Source organism: Durio zibethinus, chromosome 18 (genome assembly GCF_047325235.1).
Source record: "Durio zibethinus cultivar Kanyao isolate XHJ-2024 chromosome 18, ASM4732523v1, whole genome shotgun sequence".
Classification (NCBI taxonomy): domain Eukaryota; kingdom Viridiplantae; phylum Streptophyta; class Magnoliopsida; order Malvales; family Malvaceae; genus Durio; species Durio zibethinus.
This window is the reverse complement of record NC_143179.1, coordinates 18,873,703-18,896,655: the sequence shown is the minus strand read 5'-3', so window position 1 is coordinate 18,896,655 and position 22,953 is coordinate 18,873,703. Positions and strand designations below refer to the sequence as shown.

Genomic DNA, 22,953 nt, shown 5'->3' with positions numbered 1-22,953 from the left:
TCAAGAATCCCAATTATAGATCAGAATCCATGAATTGTCTTTGTTGTTCTTTAGATATAACCCATCATCTTCTGCTTTCCAAAAACACTCCTTGAAATCACACTTATCAAGCAATTCGCGATTGACCCAATATACATCGAAACGTCCATGGTGATTTGCCCAACTCATGTTGCACCAAAAAAGTGTCGTTCCCCCAAAGTTAGCCTCAAATGTCCAATACCATTCTTTGGACATTTGGATTAGGTGCACACCTAAATCGTCATCTTTGGATTGGCAATGTATAGTCAATTCGTTGTCGCTCAACCCATTGATGATGTGAACATAATATCTCTTTCCGGCATGAGCAAGACTGATTTGGCTTAAGGCAATGGCTACTACAAGTAGGATGGCCATGAATTTGTTGGAAATGCCCATTTCTCTGATTTCTTTGCTGTTTTTATGTTAGAGTTTCTTGTTACTTCTTCATTTTATAGTTGAAGAATTAATTCTTGATGCAAGTATTAGCTCATATTAGAGTATATTTTGGATAGAGTATATTTTGCAAAGTGAATTAAGTCATATATGGAAATTAACATTGTGAATAAATTAGTTCTTATCTTCGAAATATCATAAATTTATTAAAAAACTTTTAATATTTTATTGTATCCAAATAAATTCTTATATTTTGATTTGAGTCATTATATTAATATATTTTTATTTGCTTACGTCAGCATTATATAATATTTCTAAAACTTTAACAATTATTACTTTATTACTTTATTATTAATTATTTTACTTTATTAGCCAATAGATTTCATAGATAGAGGTTAAGAGATAGATAAAACAGCAATCTATGATTTGACAATAGTTGAGTTATAATCTAGACTACATAACTTTATAACAAATATAATCATTATAATAAGTTTATGCTTATCTCTTTTGACATTTAAACTTAGAATCATAATCATAATCATAATCAAAATCACAAGCATGACATAATCATACTTTTGACATTTAACAAATATAATCATACTTCAATAGCCTAGTATCTCAAATAAATAAGAAGCAAATGCAACCTGCTCTAAAGTAAATCAGATCCTAGTAAAACTTTTTTCAGACCATTTGAAGTTATATTCTGTTTCCCCATTAACCCAGTCCGGTGTCAGCAGCGATAACAATGGCACCCCAATAACACAAGGATTAACCGATGAAAGGAGAACTGGAAAGGGAAGGAGGAAGAGAAGTGGAAGGTTTAGAATTAGGTCAATAATACAATGAGCAAAAATGAAGCCAATATAATTTTCAAACTTGAAGTGCAACTCAGGGTAGACTCTTCTAAAATGTGCAGATGGCACATGATAAATAAATAACAAGACCAAAAGGAAAAAGGAAAGCAAAACAAAGATGCATAATGTGACAAGTCTCAAAGAGAAGAAGGAAAAGGTGAGTGCCGATTAATCAGAGATACAGTAATAGCTACGTGACAGAACATCCAAAGACATCATCGGTTTGAGCTATCTTTAATGCTCCAATTTGAAAACATGTATACAGCAGCACAGTAAACCTTAGGAGGATAAATAAATAAAATATTGATTTGAGCATAGGTAGAGGATGTTAATGTAAAAAAAAAAAAAAAAAAAACAGTGAAAGGGTTAAAGTGGAGTTCTTTTTTGTGTTAAAGAACAACAATTTGCTACCTTAGGAAGGATTGCTAATGTTACTCTTTGTGTTGAATAAATGGACAAATAATTGACACATTTCATATCAGTAAAGAGAAAAGAGGGAAAGAGGGGAGGATTAAAAAAATTATTTGATGCCTCCAAATATATGACAATTGACAGTTTGAGCGTAGATTTTCCTTTCAGATTGAAGGAAACCCACCATTTCCTCCACATTGAATTAGTAAATTGCATATTGCACATTATTGGGTAATTGACTAAAGAGATGAAACATAGTATAAGACATGCAAGGTTTTGAACATTACATGAACAAAATTTGATGCAAATTGCCACTTCCTTTCCACGTATTTGTGCATGTGTTGGCTGCAGGTTTGCACATAAGCATATATAGACATATAAGGTGTAACCATAGAGATAAACATGAAATGAACTCTACTATACCAATCATGAGACAAAATTTGGCAGAAGAGGGGTCGAAGGAAGAGAAAGAGAAGATAAGGTCGACGGTGATAAATCGCAGCAGTTTCCCTGTTTAAGTGATTTAAGCATTCTCCTTTAGTATATCAACGACATGAAGTTGACAAAGTTTTAGCAAAACTAATGATGAATGCTAAAATATCAAACTGACAGTATAATTCAACAACGTCCATCGAAGTTTACAAGTAGAGTTATACCCCGCTGACAGCAACAGAGGTATAATTCTCGACAAGGCTGAGCCAAATCATTACGCACTCTTCAATCACAGGATGTAACAAAGAACCCTGATAGCCCCAGCAAAGCATAACAAAGTAATGCTCCTGTATTCAACAATCATTTTGTTAACTAACAGCAATAGAGACAGCACCCAAGCTGGGATAGTGAATATTTCATACAAGTAAAAATTATTAAAGCATGAAAACCGGATAAATACAAATTTTCTTCAAGCAATCTAGTCAAATTGACCCAGCAGTGTTTGGAAAATTTCAAAGAAAGAAATACACAACACGTTTTGGAAAATGACTAGGTGTCATGTAAAAGACCATGAAAACAACAGGCAATAAAATTTTGTTCACTTTGGTTCTTTAACCAACTTAGAGCAGAAAAGAAATTTTAGTGAAGAAAGCTTCACACCACGATCACTGATAGTAGCTTCCAAAAAGTAAGGTCATAAATGAAATTTTTAGTCTTTTATATATATGAAATTACTTTTTTATCACTAAAGACCTAACTGTGGCCTTTTCCACCACTTTGAGCTAAATTCTAAAAGATATTGCATAAACTTCCTAAATGCTTTTACAATTTTTTTTTTCATTTTCTCTGCAGTGAACTCAAAGTTTTCAGCATTATACATCACAAAGGGGACTCTAGTGCCTCAGCAATGCAATCTACAGATGCTTTAACATTGTGTTAAGATTCATTTTCAACATGACTTATATAAACTAGTAGATATCTTAGCCTTTCTTGACAAATGCTTTCTAATAAATGGAAGAATGTCTATTTGCTTTCACTTTCAACTTTCGCCAAAGGCTAAACTTTTTATATGGTTCAAGCCTTTTAAGCTTACTAACTTGTAGAACCTAATCGAAGTCTGAAAATTTCTTAAAGGCTAAAATTTTCAAGTTCAATATCTTGCTAATTCAAAATGCTTAGACTTTCACATTTAACATTTAACTTAGTCCAACCTATAAAGCTTTCTTTATTGGTTGATACTTAACCTATAAAACTTCTTTCCTTGACGAAAAACTTAACCTGCAGAGCTTTCTTGATTGAGATACTCAAAATTATAAAGCTTTCTATATTGGTTGAGATACCCAACCTATATAACTTCTTTCGATGGTTGAAAAACTCAATCGATAGAGCTTACCTTATCATTGCTAAGTTTAGTATTTACACATGGGGAACTACATAATTTTTTTTCTCAAACCGAGGGAACTTGATGGTTAATTCCGTAACAAAAGCATTCCAAAGTTTTCTAAGGGAAGCAACAATGTCCAATATAATAGAGTTTGTGAAATATTACTCAAGTTGCTTTGCTTTGTTGCAGTAATTAATAATTTTTTAAAAGAAATTTTCAAAACATTAACAATTGAGTTCGAAAAAATTTTTAACATGTATTTCGATTTACCTTTTCATTGATAACATTTTTAGTTTTATTTTAATTTTAACTTTTTGTTTATTTCTTATTAAAATTCTTTCTTCATCACTTTGTTGTCATCACACTAATTAAGTGTGATTTTTCTCATGACGAGTCTGATCTAATTTATAAATTATTATTGGTTTGATGTACTTGATATAATAATTATTTCATAGATAATTAATTATTTGATAGTACAAATTTAATCTCACTATAAAAAAATTAAAAAATATATTTTATTATCCTTCTTCTATTATTTTTTAACATTTTAATCGGCACGATAGAAAAGTTGAGAAAAAAGTTTTATGTAGAATAAGAAATCATTGAAATAAATTTTTATTATGGATAAATTGTAAGAAAATATATATATTCATTTAAAATTTATATTATATTGTGTGATATTTTTCTCTATTTAATTTTGTCAGTGTTATATCAAATAAAAAAATATAAACAAAAAAAATAATATTTTAATATTAATGCCACTTATACAAATTCCTGACCATGCCACATTGCCACTTACTTTGTTGAGTATGTGATGCGAAATTCACGTGTTCATTTATTCACAGGTACTTAAGGTAATGCATTGGGTTTTCTTTAATGTGCATGTAATTTTAGTAATTTCTACTTCCTCTTTAGTTTTTAATTTTCTCTATTTTCTTTCTGTTTGAGCTGAGCTATTTATTTATATTTTTAGTAGTAGTCAATTAATTGTTTACTATTTATGAATATTTGTAGATTACGTTTTACAAAATCTTTGTTAATTGGGATCAAAAATCTTCAAAAGAATATTTTAATACATATTAATGCTACTATCTTTGATGGCACGTTACAGAAGAGCATATCTTTTTATTTTAATGCATATTAATAGTAATGATAAAGAAAATAATTATCCTAATCGACCTATGATAACTTCATCTTAAATTCTGAATTTAAGCACCAATTAAACCTATAAACATCACTTGAATTTTTAAAATTAAGGGTGAATTTTTTGTAATTAATAAGATTGAAGCTGGAATCTTTTTTGTTTAACTGCCTATTAATTTACACTTAATTTTTCAAACTTTCAAGACAAGAAGGGTAATTTGCAAATTAATTTTATATCACATCCCTTAAGCTCAGTTAATGATATTCAGGCTTTTTAATCATAAGAGCTAGCTTAATGCACCATTGCGTGTGCCCTCAGCCAGCACCATATTCTAAGTTAAAAACTATATCCAAAATTAGAGAAAACGTAATTGTTACTAACGTAATCCTAAGAAAGACCTAAAAATACTTGCCAATTAAAGTGAACTCTAATTCGAAATTTTAAAGAAATTTCCAATAATGAACTCCATCCTAATTTGACTTTCTACAATTAGTTTCTTTGTTTTTTTTTTTTTAAATAAATTGTGATGTAGGACTTGATGTGACTTTGTTGATGTCCTTACAATATAATGAAGACTTTACAACGTAGATCCTTCATGGGCAGAATATTTTATAATTATTGAAACCTTGCACTTTCTATTTGGCCAGAAATTTTCTATTTTGGGATACCCATTTGCTTGAACAATCAACTTCATTTTTAGAATGTTTTCCCGCAAGAAAATTCTTATAATTTTCCTATGCTTGTTCTTATTAATTGTAGTTATAGTTTAATTCTTTAGGTTTAATGATAATACAATGATTTTTGTAATTTGTTATTGCTGTTTAGTTTCGTAAATGCATTCATTATTTGGGTAATAATTGGGATTAAAGAGTTCATGCAGATAATTTATTAATTTTTTTTAAAATTTTACATTATTGATTTATGTGACGAAATATTTTAATTTATTATTTATTATTTTAATTTTGATTTACTTATTTTTAACTAAAAGTTTTATAAAGTTTACTTATAAAATTTCTTATAAATTTTTTTTCCAAACCAAGAGCATCTCCAAAAATTAAGTTACTGATGAGCTAGGTAAGATATGTGCTGAGTCAAATCCTATCGGCAGCTGTGACTTGTGATGAAAGATAAAAATGAGATTGGCATTTGAGCCTACCTCATTTGTTAAAAATAAAAGTTGAAAAATAAACTTAAAATCAAGATTAAAATTGTATTTTTAACTTCCTTTTTAACAATTTAAAAATTTTATTTCTTTTACGATAACAATTTAATCTTATATGGTATGCAAATCGTAATAATTATTCGTCCATTGAACTTATTTCTATTAAGGAAGAAATGGTAAAGGAATTGACGTTTCCAATTAATGCATGGAGTGTATGCTGCATGGAAGGCTGAAATGGGCCTATAACTCCTTCCGCACGCGGCTTCCCGTTAATGGGCCCTCATTGAGTAAGATGAAAATTTGGCATTCCTTGGGTCTGCCGAACAAAAAGAGAGGTGGAAGTTGCTGGAGCAGGGCAAGAGAGGAGGAGAGAGCTAAAAAAAAAAGGGGGGAGGAAGCTTCTGAAAAAAAAAAAAAGGAGCGAAAAAAAGAAGGGAGAGAAACCAAGAGAAAATAGTAAGGTTGCAAAGGTGAGCAGCCATTTAAGGGCGCTTATTTCCTACTTCTATTCTTTATTTTCATGCCATCTTGCACTCCCCATAATCTGCTCTACAAAGTTTTTTTCATGTGTTCCTTGTATGTTTTGTGTTTGCTATTTGTTGATAAAGTTTCAAGCTGTGTTTGATTTATGTTTCTGTTTTATTTTGTTCTTGCAAAAGAGATGAAGTTCTGATTTTTTGGTTTGGCCGAATGCTCCCTGTCTCTTCCAATGGCAGCTGCAGCAATCGGCTTCATCCCATAAAGTCTTGCCAAATCCTTTTCTCTTCCATCTTTCATGGTCATCCTTTGGTTAGTATGAGTTGAAAAGAAAAAAAGAAAAAAGAGAGACCTGGAAAGCTGCCGCCAAACCGTGCTGCTTAGCTTCCATAAGCAGTCACGGTTTGGATGTTTTTATGTATACAGTCCATCCCATTTTGACGTGGAAAGAAGGCTTTAACCGAAGGTGGTTTCTAAAGTAAGGAGGTAAGTTGTTAGAGGGTGAAGAAATGTCTAAAACTTTGAATTTTTCTTTCTTTTCCAGCTCTTAGTTTCACGTGTGGGTTCTGGTACAAGCCATGAAGTTTCAAGCTGCATGTCTTAAAGCTCCATCATTCATATGTTTGCTGCCTTATGTGTTTAAAGAGACTTAAAGTTTCAACATGTCCCTTGCTTATGGTTTATTTTCCATGCATCTACTTGTAGGAAAGCTTACGCCATGTTGATTTGTTTTACTAGTTTGTGCCATCTAGTTTCGGTTCTTGTTGTCCTTGTTATCAAAGCTGAGTGTCTCTTAACTGTTTCATATCGATTGGTTTTTTTTTTTTTTTTTTAAATGAAATAGAAAAGATGTCATATGTAGGTAGTGTCTCAAGGAAGGTAGGGTGGTAATGGGTGTACTTGGGAGACCTTGATGGTGTCACTGTTTTCTCTTCTTGGTTTGTAGTCATTGTATGAGGCGTTGCTTGCTGCATGTAGGTTGCTTGTGTTCTTTCATTATAAAGAAATAGTGTCAAAAAAAGAAAGCCACATATGAAGAAGAAACAAAGGCCATGGCGAGGGGACCATTGTGGCTTTCTTTATTTCTTCTTTGCATTTTTAATGGATTGGTTTAAAATGGAATACTAACACCATTTAGGCAGTAAAAAGGGATGACGTGGGACCATAGTAATGGATCTCATATATTTCTTTTAATCTTGATATGAATATAATAATAAAAATAAAGTAGTAACTTTCTTTATTTAGAATATTGTGATAAGTAAATTTTTAAAATATAAAATATAAAATATGTTTTTAATAAAGTTTATTTATTTTTATGTGTGTTTGATTTTAATTATATTTTATAATTTATTTATGATTGTTTAAATTCAATTACAAGTTTAATTTTATGTATTGTTAATTCTTTTATTGTTTACATTCTCATTCTTATTTTAATTTAATATCTCATGTTTAAATTCATGGTTGATATATTATTCATGTATATAATAAGGATTTAATAATGATATTTTAGAGAATCTGAGTAGTGATTCTGTAATAATATTTAGGTGATGATATTTTTCTAAAAATATAATAGCTTTCCCGGGCATGATGTCTACTGCATGATTCTAAAAAATATAATATATTATTTTTTACAATTTAAGACTAACGTCGTTATGATTAGTTCCAGCACCATGAACACAAGGTTGTTTTTTTGGATTCTTGGCATGATGTTAACACAAGTCATTGGCGTTGGGGTTAATATCTTATACAAGGTGTCTTATAACGTCGGTTTTAGTTTACGAATTTTGGTGGTATATCAATTCATCGTCGCCACAATATGTATACTCCCCTTTGCATTGATAGTTGACAGGTACGTTTTTAAAAACTAAATTTATATGTTTTTTAAATGTGAAATAAATAATATATTGATTCATAATTTGCGTATGAATTTAAAAAAAAAAATTTTTTTGCAGGAGTACAAGGCCCGCATTGACATGGAGGATAGCTGGTTTAGGCATCTTAGCTGGAGTTTTTGGGTATGCACTTTATTTTTTAAAATTTAATTTTCTATTTAAAACCTAATTATCTATTGATTAATTTAAATTTTGTTTCGTGGAATCAAGGGGAGCACTAGGGCAGAATATATTTGCAGCCAGCTTTGCTTTTGCTTCTGTGACATACTTGGCAGCAATTTCAAATCTATCTCTTGCCGTCACTTACATGCTGGCAATCGTTTTCAGGTATTGGAAATTTTGAAAAAAAAAAAAAAAAAAAGCAAAGTTTGGATCTAAGGATATTTACTTGTTTTCTTAGGATGGAGACTTTCACTTTAGCCACTTGGCCTGGTAAGTTTAAGTTGATTGGCACCGTCATTAGCATCACAGGTGCCATGATTATTAGCTTCTACAGTGGACCAAACATCCATCTATGGTCCACTTCTGTGGATTTATTACAGCATCATGGGATAGCAGCTTTAACCCAAGTGCAAAGGCCAGTATATGGGATCATGTTAGCTTTCAGCAGTTGTGTTTGTTTTGCGATCTTTCTTACCATATTGGTATGCATATATTTGAATTTTAATATAAACTATATTAAAATAAAATATAAATTATTAACAATTAGTTTTTTCCCTTTGTTTTAACTAGACGATGATGAGCAGGACATACTCCTACCCAGTTTTCTCTTCTTTATTGTTTATGTGTAGTAGTAGCACTGTACTCTCCACTATATATGCTATCTCTATAGAGAGGGATTGGTCTGCTTGGTACTTGGCGCAGGATGCTAGCGCCATAACTTACTCGGTAATTACTTACTAATTTTATTTTGTTTTTTTTTTCTTAATTTTGTAGATATATAAAATTATCTATTACATTTCTTAATATGCTTTTATATCTTATATTTGAAATAAGAAAAAACTTTTAACTACAGTGATAGGGTTAGGAGGAGAAAACAAAAAGAGATAGAAATACTAAGCTTTAGTTTACAAACAAGTTTTAGAAGTTAAAAGTAAATGATTTTTTTGTACCGCTAAATTTATTCTTTCATTTAATAAAATGGATAGGGCATCCTTGCATCTGGATTGTCAGTAATGCTTGCAACATGCTGCGCACGACAACAAGGACCAGTTTTTGTCTTCGCGACTTCTCCTTTAGCCCTCATCTTTACAGCACTCATGGGCCCTACTTTACTACACGAGGAGATTCACCTAGGGAGGTATCTAATAACTTTCTTTCAACTTTTTTGATCAAATAACATTATCATATATTCCACTAATTTTGGGGTGTTTTTTTGTTCAAAATTAACAGCGTTATAGGTGGATTACTAATTATTATTGGAACATATGCCACGTTGTGGGGGAAGAGTGCTGAGACACAGTCGAGAAGAGATGATCTTGCAATTCAGACTGTTCAAGTACAATCAAGAAGAGATGATCCTGATATCGAGAGTGTTGAGACACAATTAAGAAGAGATCATCCTGATCTTGAGCACGTTGAGATACAGTTAAGTGAAGAAGATCTTGATCTTGAGGGTGCTAAGTAGATAGATCTTGATGTCAAGCCTATAAATAAGTGATGAGTGTGTGTACAAGTTGAATTAGACATTTTTCTATCCAAAGGCAAACAATACATTCGATTGAAATTTAATAATTTTAAATTATAAAAATAAATTAAAAATAAAAATAATTTAAATTAATATTAATCATATAGTTTATATGTTTGTCAAGCTCAATTTTACTCAAAATTTTGGGCTTTAAAATTTTTTCAAGCCTAATCTAAATTAAAAAAATAAATCCCATTAAACTCAATTTATATAATAAAAAATTAAAAAAATATGCTTAAATTAAGTTTAATAGAATTATATTCAATTCATGTATTTATATAAATTAAAAATAAAAATTATATAAAAGTTAAAATTAATAAAATATATATAAATCTTATATTAATTTATATATATATGAATTAATTTATATATAATTCACATATACATAAAAATAAAAAATGTATATATATAAATTTGGACTAGGTCGAACTAAGTTCAAGTTTTAAATTTTTTGTCTAAAGTTCAGCTTAAAATTTAAACGGACTTAAAATTGTTCCTAAATCTATTTAACAAGTTTTAATTTTTTATTCAAACTCTCTCAAAATTGAAATAAACCTATGGATTTAATACATTTATAAACTTTAAATTCAATAATTTTGAAACATGAAAAAAATCTTTTCTTTATTTTTGAACCCAAACCTAATGTTAGAACTTCTCGTCATATTATTTTTAAGTGAACTCTCGTATTGTTTATGACGGACAAACGTGAATTTATCTACGTAATATTTTCATAACTTTCTAAGCAAAGTAAATGAAATCAGCCTCAAACCCACGGTTAGACTGCAGAGCATCTTCAGGAAAAGAGTTTATTTTATAACTCTTTTCTTTTTATTTTGTAAAAAAAAATAGTGAAAAATTATTTTTCATTTTAATAAAAGTTAAGAATCAAAATAATATTTAGTAAATAATTTTTATTAGTTGTACTTAAATGATATTCATTTGATTAATTTTTTTTACCTTTTATAAGAATAATAAACAAAAATAATTTTATTATTAAAAAATAATCTTGACTTAAAAAAAATAAAAAACGAAAAGTATCGTCTAAACATTTAATAATAACTGTCACCCTCACTGTTGATAATCTTTATTTTTTCCACTAAAAAGGCAAAGCCATAAAAATACTAGGAGCCATTCTTTTAAAAAGCAAAAAAAAAAAAAAAAATCCAAAAAACAAATTGTTTAAAAAAAAGAAAAATCAATGAACACTACTCAATTTGCAAATTTGGTGTCTCCACCCAAGAATTTTTCGCCTTTGTTTCTTCTATTTGTGCCACCATCGCTTTTTATTCAGCTTCTGCATCTGCTTCATGTGCCAGTGACCTCTCCGATTTCCATTATTTCTTGTCGTAAATCTTCTTTTCAGGTATGTTTGGTTAATCTGTCGAAGCTTATTTGCTTTTTTTTTCTTTTAATTTTTAAAGTTTTGATGATTGTTTGCCTAAATCAGCTACTCACCATAGCAACTCAAATCAATTCCATCATTGCCATTACTCTAATGAGAAAAATTCTTGATTTCGCCTTTAAATGCCTTTTTCTCTTTCTCATTTTAAAAAATCTAGGGTTAGAAGTATCAATCTTTCAAAGCTTAACAACACATTGGTTATATTCTACTAATTTTCTGTTATCTTTTTGGTTTGTATTCTTTTAACAACTTAAGATTATGCGTAGATAATTTTCCAAAACCCCGACGGCGATGTCACCATCAGTTAACTCATTTCCAACTCTTTTGTTTTGTGTTTTTTTTTTTTTTTTCTAATTTTTGCTTGATCATTAAGTTCCTGGTTACTCGATTAGGTTTTAAAAAATTATTTTTGATTAATGTTCTATTTGGCTTGGAGCTTCGAAAGAAGAAGTTAGTTAGAATAAGCTATTTGTGAAGATAAATGTAGGTTTTATTGGTAATTTCAGGATTTATAGTTTCTTTATTAAACTTAATAGTCTTCAATTGGAAACTTTGGTTTAGTTAAAATTTTGCTGACTTAATGTTTGAGGAAAACGCATCTTGAAATTTATATTTCTGTACTTTGATTTCTTAGTGAAATCATACACTAGATCGTGTTCAAAGTTTCCTGACTTGTTTTTTGGATGTTGTCAGCAAATGATGGAGCGACGATATTGGAGCAAATCGATGTTGACAATCAAATTGCCAAATTGATGGTTGAACTATCCCGAAGTCCAGATTATGAAATTGGTGATGGGACGATTGGTGTTGTTGTCATGGCTGGATACTTTTAGAGCAGGCAGAGTGGCTATTAGAACGTGGGATTCATCCCATCCAGATTGCAGAGGGTTATGAAATGGCTTCTAGAATAGCTATTGAGCATTTCAATGGTTGGGTTGTTAAAATATTAATCATACTTAAAGCTATAAAACTACATCAAACCAATTGATTTTACACCTATATAAAATATTATATATTATTATATAATGATCATTTATTTATATTTGTATGTTTATAAAATAAAAAAGTAACTGTGCATCGCGCATGTTACAAGCTAGTTAAATTGAATTCTTGAATCTAATTCACTCTTACCGTTTCAAAATCATGAAACTTTGTAGAATTGGGTTTTTCAGCATTAGTTAGTTTTTTTTTTTTGGTTGAATTTTACGATTAGAGGTATTAATGAGTTGGGTCGGATTGGGTTTAGGCTGAGTTCATATTTGATTTTAATATCTTATATGTTTGTTTAAGTCCGACCCAATTTGAAATTTTAGGCTTTAAAATTTTTTCAAGCCTGATTCAAATTAAAAAAAAAAATTTTGAACGCACCCATTAAACTTAATTTATATACTAAAATATTAAAAATATATAATTCAATTAAATTTAATGGGATTATATTTAATTCATATATATAAATTAAAATAAATATTATATAAAAGTAAAAATTAAGTTTAATAAAAAATATATATAATTTTTATTTTTAAATTTTATAAATACGTGAATTAATATATAATTCACATTTATATAAAAATAAAAAACTTATATATATGTAAATTACGGTTGGATCGAGTGGGCTTGGGCTTAAAATTTTTTTGTCCAAGACCTGATTTAGAATTTAAATGGGTTTAAAAATTATATTTAAACTTGTTTAAAGAGTTTTTATTTTTTGTTCAAACCCTCTAAAAAATTGAACGAGTTTTTGGATTTAGGCGTATAGCTTGACCTTTAAATAGATTTACTTAGGATGTTGCCATGTGAATTTATGTGGCACAAATTTCTAAAGTGAGAATGTAGGTTTTAATGGCGGATCCATAATTTTTCTAAAGGTGTCTATTTATAATATATAAAATAATTATTAATAAATTTATCAATTTTATGGTGTTTTAGGAAAAAAAAGTTTTTTTATCTTTTTTTTCCATCTTTGGAAGTATTCAAAGAAAAGTTTCGAAGTGTTCAGTGAAAATTTTTTCTTTAAATTTTATTATTTTTCAATTTTATGAAGTGTCTATGGACATCCTCCCACTAAAAATGGAACCGCAACTGATATATTTCACAATCATGTGTTCACATGTTAATCACAACATGTATATTGTAAATGATCTTGCTTCGTTAAAGATGACAGAATTGAACAACTTTTTTTTTTAAGATTGGATTTCTGTCAAAATATCAAGAAGATTCTTTTTAATTTTTTTGAAGGACTACCCATGAATAAGCAGGTTTTATTAATTTAAATTGTGTTGATTGAGCCTATTCATGACTGAAGTTTGTTCTATAGAGTTGCTTGGATATTGCATATTTTACAAGTCTGGATTTTGCTTGGAGTTGGAAACCCTGAAATCATTATAAAAAACTGCAGTGATGGATACGTTGACTAGCAATTTATGATTGAAGAAACTTCTGAATCTCCTTAGGTTTTGGCATCATGAAAAATATTTCACAAGCTGGTAGCATGGTAGCAATTTTCAAAAGCTGGTAGCATCACGAGGCATTGATTCTATATTTGTGAGTTGATCATTTCAGAAATTAGATAATTTTAAGTGGAGGGAATTGTTATTTCAGAAATCATGTTGTATTAAATTTCTTTTTTTTAAGTAATTTCCATTTAGTTGGAAAAAAAAAAAAAGAGATACATATATATATATATATAATCATAGATTTATCAAAGTTTTAATGAGTTGAAAAATGGAAGAATCGGATAATATTACCTAATTTTTAAAATAAAATTTAATAATATTCCAATTAAAGAAATAAGATTGCAAAGTACTTTAGTTTAGTTTAGGGAAAAACTCTAACATATGCAGAAGGAAAAATATTTTTAAATTTAATTTTAATCCAAAATATATTTAAACATATTAAAATAATGATATTTTAACTATTTTTTAATTTGATATTATTTTTAAAATAATTTTTTAAGATTGTTTCAATCATGAATTTGACTTAGCTTAAATACCTTAATTTGAGAAATAAGATTAGAATCAATCTATTTTAGGAATTAAAAATTTAAAAATACTTTAATTTAGAAAAAAATCCCATATTTTTGAACCCAAATCTATTGGAGTTTATTCTTTAACTAAAATAGTGTAAAATCTTTATTCTGATTTAAATTTTATACTTAAATAAAGGTATTTTAATCTAGTTGGATTCCATGTCCCTCTCGAAGTTGGCGAAAACAATATGAGAATAGGATGGAAAGAAGAAAAGGGCGTTGTTTCCGTTCACTGACTTCAGGACTGCAACTCCGCGACTTCTCTAGTTCCATTGTTTCTTTGGGTGTAATGGGGAGTTAAATGGGGAGTTAAGGGACCCACACCTCCGAGCAGGAAACATGTTGGTAAAGCCAGCTGCAATACAAAGCGGATATCCTACTTTAATTCTATCAGATTTGCTAGGCAACTCAACAGAAAATAAAGAATATGTTAAGAACACATCAAACGATGATCAAGAACAAAATTGAAAAACCCAAAAAAAATTTCTAACTTAGTTCATCTTAAAATGGGCAAAGTCCCAACAAAATTCTATTTTCATAGTCCAAATTATAGAAGAAAGGAAAATTAAGAAAAAAAAAAGGAAAAAAAAAGGGGTTGCCTTTTTTTCTATTTACTTGATAAAAATGATAATAATGAAACTTACAAAGAAGTGAACTGCGACTTTGAATGTACTGTAGTGAATTTGATTATTGTGTAAAATTTGATTTTTGAAGGAATATGAATTTAAGTAAATATGTTTTAAGATTTTGAGAATAAAAATATATTTTGCTAAAAAAAAAAAGAAATCAAAAGAAATTGCTTTGAATGTGATGCAATAAGATTTGCCATAAGTTTTGTTGCGTTTTAGCTACAGGAAAGAAAAAAAATGGAAATTACTTTTACATCATTTAACGAAAGATGTTGATATGAAGCTGATATAAAATTTAATTAGATCAAAGTAATTTTTTTTTAAAATAAAATTTAAATATATTATATTTGGAGAATTGAATTCGAAATTACCTTAATTAAAGATAAAAGCTGAAACCTAATGCTCGAATTTCTCTTCGTATTGTTGATGAAGGGCAAATATGAACATAAATGTAATAAAAAAAAATAAAATATGATAGGTCATTGCACTACAAAAAAACAAAGATTTGGTAACTTTTTTGGTAGCATTTTCAAGCGCTGTCATGCTTTTATAAATTTAGAAGCTTTTTCTTTTTTTTTTTTTGGTGTATGGGAAGTAATATGAAGATAGTCTATTAATTCATTTCTGGCTAAATATTTGAAGTCAATGGAAAAAAAAGACATGGATAACATATTCGGAACAAACAAAATCATGTGCATTGAAAACAACCTTTGCGGTGACTTTGCCATAAACTATACCTACACTACAAAGCTAGCAAAGAAAACGAGTGAAATGGGATGGCTTTTCGCCCATATCAACACAAACACAGACAATAAATGCAAATTTCATGATTTTTAATTTCTTTACTATTGACCTTTTCTTGACCTTTTTCAATGCTAATAATGAAACTTTTTAGCAATCTTTGGCTTTTTAATAAAAAATTTATATATTTCACTAATAAAATTTATTATAAATTTTTTTTTTCAAAAGGAAGAACATCTCCAAAAATTAAATTGACACTGAAATAGGCAAGATACGTGCTGGGTCAAATCCTATCAACAACTATGTTAAGAGATGAAAATGAGATTGGCATTTCAGCCTACCTCCTTTGTTAAATATAAAAGTTGACAATTCAACTTAAAATCAAGGTTAAAATTCTACTTTTAACTTCCTTTTTACAATTTAAAAATTTTATTGCCTTTACGATGACAATTTAATCTTTTGTAGTATGCAAATTGTAATAATTATTAGTCCATTAAACTTATTTTTAACTAGTTTTAAATTCGTATGATGCATAAAAATATATTCACATATCAGTAAATCTTATGTAAATATAAATTATTTAAAATGATAATATAAGCTATGGAGTTTATGAACAACTCATAACTTCTATAATTATTTTTATTCAAATTTATATATTTCAATATAATAAAAAAATTAATTACATATTGAATATATTTATGCAATTATCATCAGTTCTAAAGAAAACTCAAACTATAATTTATTAAATCCAAAAAATCTCTAAACAAAAACAATAATATTTTCGATTTCAAGAAATTAAAAATTTCATATTTAAAATCAATCTAAAATACAAACTTTTTTCATGGGAGATTTTTTCATAAGTTATTGTTGAAGCAAAGATACAGAAATTCTTTCTCTAAGTATTTCTTGTTATATTTGAAGTAGGTGTTATTTTACTTTATTAGCCAATAGATTTCATAGATAGAGGTGAAGAGATAGATAAAACAGCAATCTATGATTTGACAACAGTTGAGTTATAATCTAGACTATATAACTTTATAACAAATATAATCAGTATAATAAGTTTATGCTTATCTCTTTTGACATTTAAACTTAGAATCATAATCATACTTCTTATTCACTATAAGTTTGATACTACTTGTCTCAAGATTATATTTGGTTGCTCTCGTCTTGAACACTCAAATTTTATCTCAGAGATCTTCAAATATCTCTTGGATTTTATAATCTCCAGTTTCCTAAATCATAAGTATAAATATGTCATTCGATTAATTTGAATATTAAATAATATTAAAATATTTTTTAACTCAATATCTTAGCAAATATTTCATAAAGATCATCGATATCTCTATTAATTAAATTCTTAGCTTTTGTATTGAACTGTACGAATATCGCCTTTTTTAGAATTATCATATGCCTCAATATTCAACTTGTACCTAAAAAAATACAAAATCATACAATTATAATATAATATAATAATTTAAAATACTTTTATTATCATTATGGAATAATAAATTTTTTATGTATCAAATATAAAAAATATAAATACAAATTACCTTGGAGTTGGATTAGGAGCATTAACCTAGCAGGAATAATAATGAAATTTTCCATCAATTTCATATAGTTTCTTACATGACATATAGTACCAACCAAAAGTGAAATCAACTTTTATTATAGTGACACCACTGGTGAAAGACTTTTCCCATATATTCCCAATTATCTTTAAACTAATTATCAACAAAAAAAATATTAAAAAAAGAAAGCTAATATAATAGTTAAAGAAATATAAAAAGCACTAATTTAGACAATTTAGATTTCAAAAAGAGATAAAACTTTTATCTTTTATATATTTATATTAATTATTAGGTATTAGATTGGATATACGATTTTAAGATAAAACATTTGATGCTTTTTTGTGTATTCGATTCTTATTAATGCTTATTTTGTTTTCATTGTTGTTTTTTTTAATCTTTTACTAAGGGATTCCTATTTTTTTAAAAGATAATATTATTACCGACACAATATGCATGAATTTGCTTGCTGTTAGAAGAACACAACCTTTTTTTTTTTTTGTTTAAAGAAAAAAAATAAAACCTATTAGAAACCTAAAGAGAAAATAAAATAGCATGTACTATAAAATAAATAGCTTTATTCTCTTCATTCATTTTTTTTATTAATAAAAGTGAATGTTAAGAAAGATCATACAAAATAACGAAAAACAGAATCAAGAATCCCAATTATAGATCAGAATCCATGAATTGTCTTTGTTGTTCTTTAGATATAACCCATCATCTTCTGCTTTCCAAAAACACTCCTTGAAATCACACTTATCAAGCAATTCGCGATTGACCCAATATACATCGAAACGTCCATGGTGATTTGCCCAACTCATGTTGCACCAAAAAAGTGTCGTTCCCCCAAAGTTAGCCTCAAATGTCCAATACCATTCTTTGGACATTTGGATTAGGTGCACACCTAAATCGTCATCTTTGGATTGGCAATGTATAGTCAATTCGTTGTCGCTCAACCCATTGATGATGTGAACATAATATCTCTTTCCGGCATGAGCAAGACTGATTTGGCTTAAGGCAATGGCTACTACAAGTAGGATGGCCATGAATTTGTTGGAAATGCCCATTTCTCTGATTTCTTTGCTGTTTTTATGTTAGAGTTTCTTGTTACTTCTTCATTTTATAGTTGAAGAATTAATTCTTGATGCAAGTATTAGCTCATATTAGAGTATATTTTGGATAGAGTATATTTTGCAAAGTGAATTAAGTCATATATGGAAATTAACATTGTGAATAAATTAGTTCTTATCTTCGAAATATCATAAATTTATTAAAAAACTTTTAATATTTTATTGTATCCAAATAAATTCTTATATTTTGATTTGAGTCATTATATTAATATATTTTTATTTGCTTACGTCAGCATTATATAATATTTCTAAAACTTTAACAATTATTACTTTATTACTTTATTATTAATTATTTTACTTTATTAGCCAATAGATTTCATAGATAGAGGTTAAGAGATAGATAAAACAGCAATCTATGATTTGACAATAGTTGAGTTATAATCTAGACTACATAACTTTATAACAAATATAATCATTATAATAAGTTTATGCTTATCTCTTTTGACATTTAAACTTAGAATCATAATCATAATCATAATCAAAATCACAAGCATGACATAATCATACTTTTGACATTTAACAAATATAATCATACTTCAATAGCCTAGTATCTCAAATAAATAAGAAGCAAATGCAACCTGCTCTAAAGTAAATCAGATCCTAGTAAAACTTTTTTCAGACCATTTGAAGTTATATTCTGTTTCCCCATTAACCCAGTCCGGTGTCAGCAGCGATAACAATGGCACCCCAATAACACAAGGATTAACCGATGAAAGGAGAACTGGAAAGGGAAGGAGGAAGAGAAGTGGAAGGTTTAGAATTAGGTCAATAATACAATGAGCAAAAATGAAGCCAATATAATTTTCAAACTTGAAGTGCAACTCAGGGTAGACTCTTCTAAAATGTGCAGATGGCACATGATAAATAAATAACAAGACCAAAAGGAAAAAGGAAAGCAAAACAAAGATGCATAATGTGACAAGTCTCAAAGAGAAGAAGGAAAAGGTGAGTGCCGATTAATCAGAGATACAGTAATAGCTACGTGACAGAACATCCAAAGACATCATCGGTTTGAGCTATCTTTAATGCTCCAATTTGAAAACATGTATACAGCAGCACAGTAAACCTTAGGAGGATAAATAAATAAAATATTGATTTGAGCATAGGTAGAGGATGTTAATGTAAAAAAAAAAAAAAAAAAAACAGTGAAAGGGTTAAAGTGGAGTTCTTTTTTGTGTTAAAGAACAACAATTTGCTACCTTAGGAAGGATTGCTAATGTTACTCTTTGTGTTGAATAAATGGACAAATAATTGACACATTTCATATCAGTAAAGAGAAAAGAGGGAAAGAGGGGAGGATTAAAAAAATTATTTGATGCCTCCAAATATATGACAATTGACAGTTTGAGCGTAGATTTTCCTTTCAGATTGAAGGAAACCCACCATTTCCTCCACATTGAATTAGTAAATTGCATATTGCACATTATTGGGTAATTGACTAAAGAGATGAAACATAGTATAAGACATGCAAGGTTTTGAACATTACATGAACAAAATTTGATGCAAATTGCCACTTCCTTTCCACGTATTTGTGCATGTGTTGGCTGCAGGTTTGCACATAAGCATATATAGACATATAAGGTGTAACCATAGAGATAAACATGAAATGAACTCTACTATACCAATCATGAGACAAAATTTGGCAGAAGAGGGGTCCAAGGAAGAGAAAGAGAAGATAAGGTCGACGGTGATAAATCGCAGCAGTTTCCCTGTTTAAGTGATTTAAGCATTCTCCTTTAGTATATCAACGACATGAAGTTGACAAAGTTTTAGCAAAACTAATGATGAATGCTAAAATATCAAACTGACAGTATAATTCAACAACGTCCATCGAAGTTTACAAGTAGAGTTATACCCCGCTGACAGCAACAGAGGTATAATTCTCGACAAGGCTGAGCCAAATCATTACGCACTCTTCAATCACAGGATGTAACAAAGAACCCTGATAGCCCCAGCAAAGCATAACAAAGTAATGCTCCTGTATTCAACAATCATTTTGTTAACTAACAGCAATAGAGACAGCACCCAAGCTGGGATAGTGAATATTTCATACAAGTAAAAATTATTAAAGCATGAAAACCGGATAAATACAAATTTTCTTCAAGCAATCTAGTCAAATTGACCCAGCAGTGTTTGGAAAATTTCAAAGAAAGAAATACACAACACGTTTTGGAAAATGACTAGGTGTCATGTAAAAGACCATGAAAACAACAGGCAATAAAATTTTGTTCACTTTGGTTCTTTAACCAACTTAGAGCAGAAAAGAAATTTTAGTGAAGAAAGCTTCACACCACGATCACTGATAGTAGCTTCCAAAAAGTAAGGTCATAAATGAAATTTTTAGTCTTTTATATATATGAAATTACTTTTTTATCACTAAAGACCTAACTGTGGCCTTTTCCACCACTTTGAGCTAAATTCTAAAAGATATTGCATAAACTTCCTAAATGCTTTTACAATTTTTTTTTTCATTTTCTCTGCAGTGAACTCAAAGTTTTCAGCATTATACATCACAAAGGGGACTCTAGTGCCTCAGCAATGCAATCTACAGATGCTTTAACATTGTGTTAAGATTCATTTTCAACATGACTTATATAAACTAGTAGATATCTTAGCCTTTCTTGACAAATGCTTTCTAATAAATGGAAGAATGTCTATTTGCTTTCACTTTCAACTTTCGCCAAAGGCTAAACTTTTTATATGGTTCAAGCCTTTTAAGCTTACTAACTTGTAGAACCTAATCGAAGTCTGAAAATTTCTTAAAGGCTAAAATTTTCAAGTTCAATATCTTGCTAATTCAAAATGCTTAGACTTTCACATTTAACATTTAACTTAGTCCAACCTATAAAGCTTTCTTTATTGGTTGATACTTAACCTATAAAACTTCTTTCCTTGACGAAAAACTTAACCTGCAGAGCTTTCTTGATTGAGATACTCAAAATTATAAAGCTTTCTATATTGGTTGAGATACCCAACCTATATAACTTCTTTCGATGGTTGAAAAACTCAATCGATAGAGCTTACCTTATCATTGCTAAGTTTAGTATTTACACATGGGGAACTACATAATTTTTTTTCTCAAACCGAGGGAACTTGATGGTTAATTCCGTAACAAAAGCATTCCAAAGTTTTCTAAGGGAAGCAACAATGTCCAATATAATAGAGTTTGTGAAATATTACTCAAGTTGCTTTGCTTTGTTGCAGTAATTAATAATTTTTTAAAAGAAATTTTCAAAACATTAACAATTGAGTTCGAAAAAATTTTTAACATGTATTTCGATTTACCTTTTCATTGATAACATTTTTAGTTTTATTTTAATTTTAACTTTTTGTTTATTTCTTATTAAAATTCTTTCTTCATCACTTTGTTGTCATCACACTAATTAAGTGTGATTTTTCTCATGACGAGTCTGATCTAATTTATAAATTATTATTGGTTTGATGTACTTGATATAATAATTATTTCATAGATAATTAATTATTTGATAGTACAAATTTAATCTCACTATAAAAAAATTAAAAAATATATTTTATTATCCTTCTTCTATTATTTTTTAACATTTTAATCGGCACGATAGAAAAGTTGAGAAAAAAGTTTTATGTAGAATAAGAAATCATTGAAATAAATTTTTATTATGGATAAATTGTAAGAAAATATATATATTCATTTAAAATTTATATTATATTGTGTGATATTTTTCTCTATTTAATTTTGTCAGTGTTATATCAAATAAAAAAATATAAACAAAAAAAATAATATTTTAATATTAATGCCACTTATACAAATTCCTGACCATGCCACATTGCCACTTACTTTGTTGAGTATGTGATGCGAAATTCACGTGTTCATTTATTCACAGGTACTTAAGGTAATGCATTGGGTTTTCTTTAATGTGCATGTAATTTTAGTAATTTCTACTTCCTCTTTAGTTTTTAATTTTCTCTATTTTCTTTCTGTTTGAGCTGAGCTATTTATTTATATTTTTAGTAGTAGTCAATTAATTGTTTACTATTTATGAATATTTGTAGATTACGTTTTACAAAATCTTTGTTAATTGGGATCAAAAATCTTCAAAAGAATATTTTAATACATATTAATGCTACTATCTTTGATGGCACGTTACAGAAGAGCATATCTTTTTATTTTAATGCATATTAATAGTAATGATAAAGAAAATAATTATCCTAATCGACCTATGATAACTTCATCTTAAATTCTGAATTTAAGCACCAATTAAACCTATAAACATCACTTGAATTTTTAAAATTAAGGGTGAATTTTTTGTAATTAATAAGATTGAAGCTGGAATCTTTTTTGTTTAACTGCCTATTAATTTACACTTAATTTTTCAAACTTTCAAGACAAGAAGGGTAATTTGCAAATTAATTTTATATCACATCCCTTAAGCTCAGTTAATGATATTCAGGCTTTTTAATCATAAGAGCTAGCTTAATGCACCATTGCGTGTGCCCTCAGCCAGCACCATATTCTAAGTTAAAAACTATATCCAAAATTAGAGAAAACGTAATTGTTACTAACGTAATCCTAAGAAAGACCTAAAAATACTTGCCAATTAAAGTGAACTCTAATTCGAAATTTTAAA

At 28.5% G+C, this 22,953-nt stretch overlaps 3 protein-coding genes across 3 annotated transcripts; 1 reads left to right on the top strand and 2 right to left on the bottom strand.

Moving 5' to 3' along the window:
* On the bottom strand, nt 1-414 carry LOC149513824 (S-protein homolog 1-like). The gene has a single exon (XM_089748128.1). The coding sequence runs from the start codon at nt 412-414 to the stop codon at nt 1-3; it is 414 nt and encodes a 137-aa protein (XP_089604254.1).
* Nucleotides 415-7,981: 7,567 nt separating this feature from the next.
* On the top strand, nt 7,982-12,089 carry LOC111301011 (WAT1-related protein At1g25270-like). Its single transcript, XM_022896537.2, has 8 exons — nt 7,982-8,124; nt 8,228-8,290; nt 8,378-8,494; nt 8,568-8,811; nt 8,900-9,055; nt 9,316-9,467; nt 9,560-9,783; nt 11,950-12,089. The coding sequence occupies exons 1-8, from the start codon at nt 7,982-7,984 to the stop codon at nt 12,087-12,089; spliced, it is 1,239 nt and encodes a 412-aa protein (XP_022752272.2).
* A 5,783-nt stretch (nt 12,090-17,872) lies between these two features.
* Nucleotides 17,873-18,286, bottom strand: LOC149513823 (S-protein homolog 1-like). The gene has a single exon (XM_089748127.1). It carries the CDS (start codon nt 18,284-18,286, stop codon nt 17,873-17,875), a length of 414 nt encoding a protein of 137 aa, XP_089604253.1.
* Between the last annotated feature and the right edge of the window lie 4,667 nt (nt 18,287-22,953).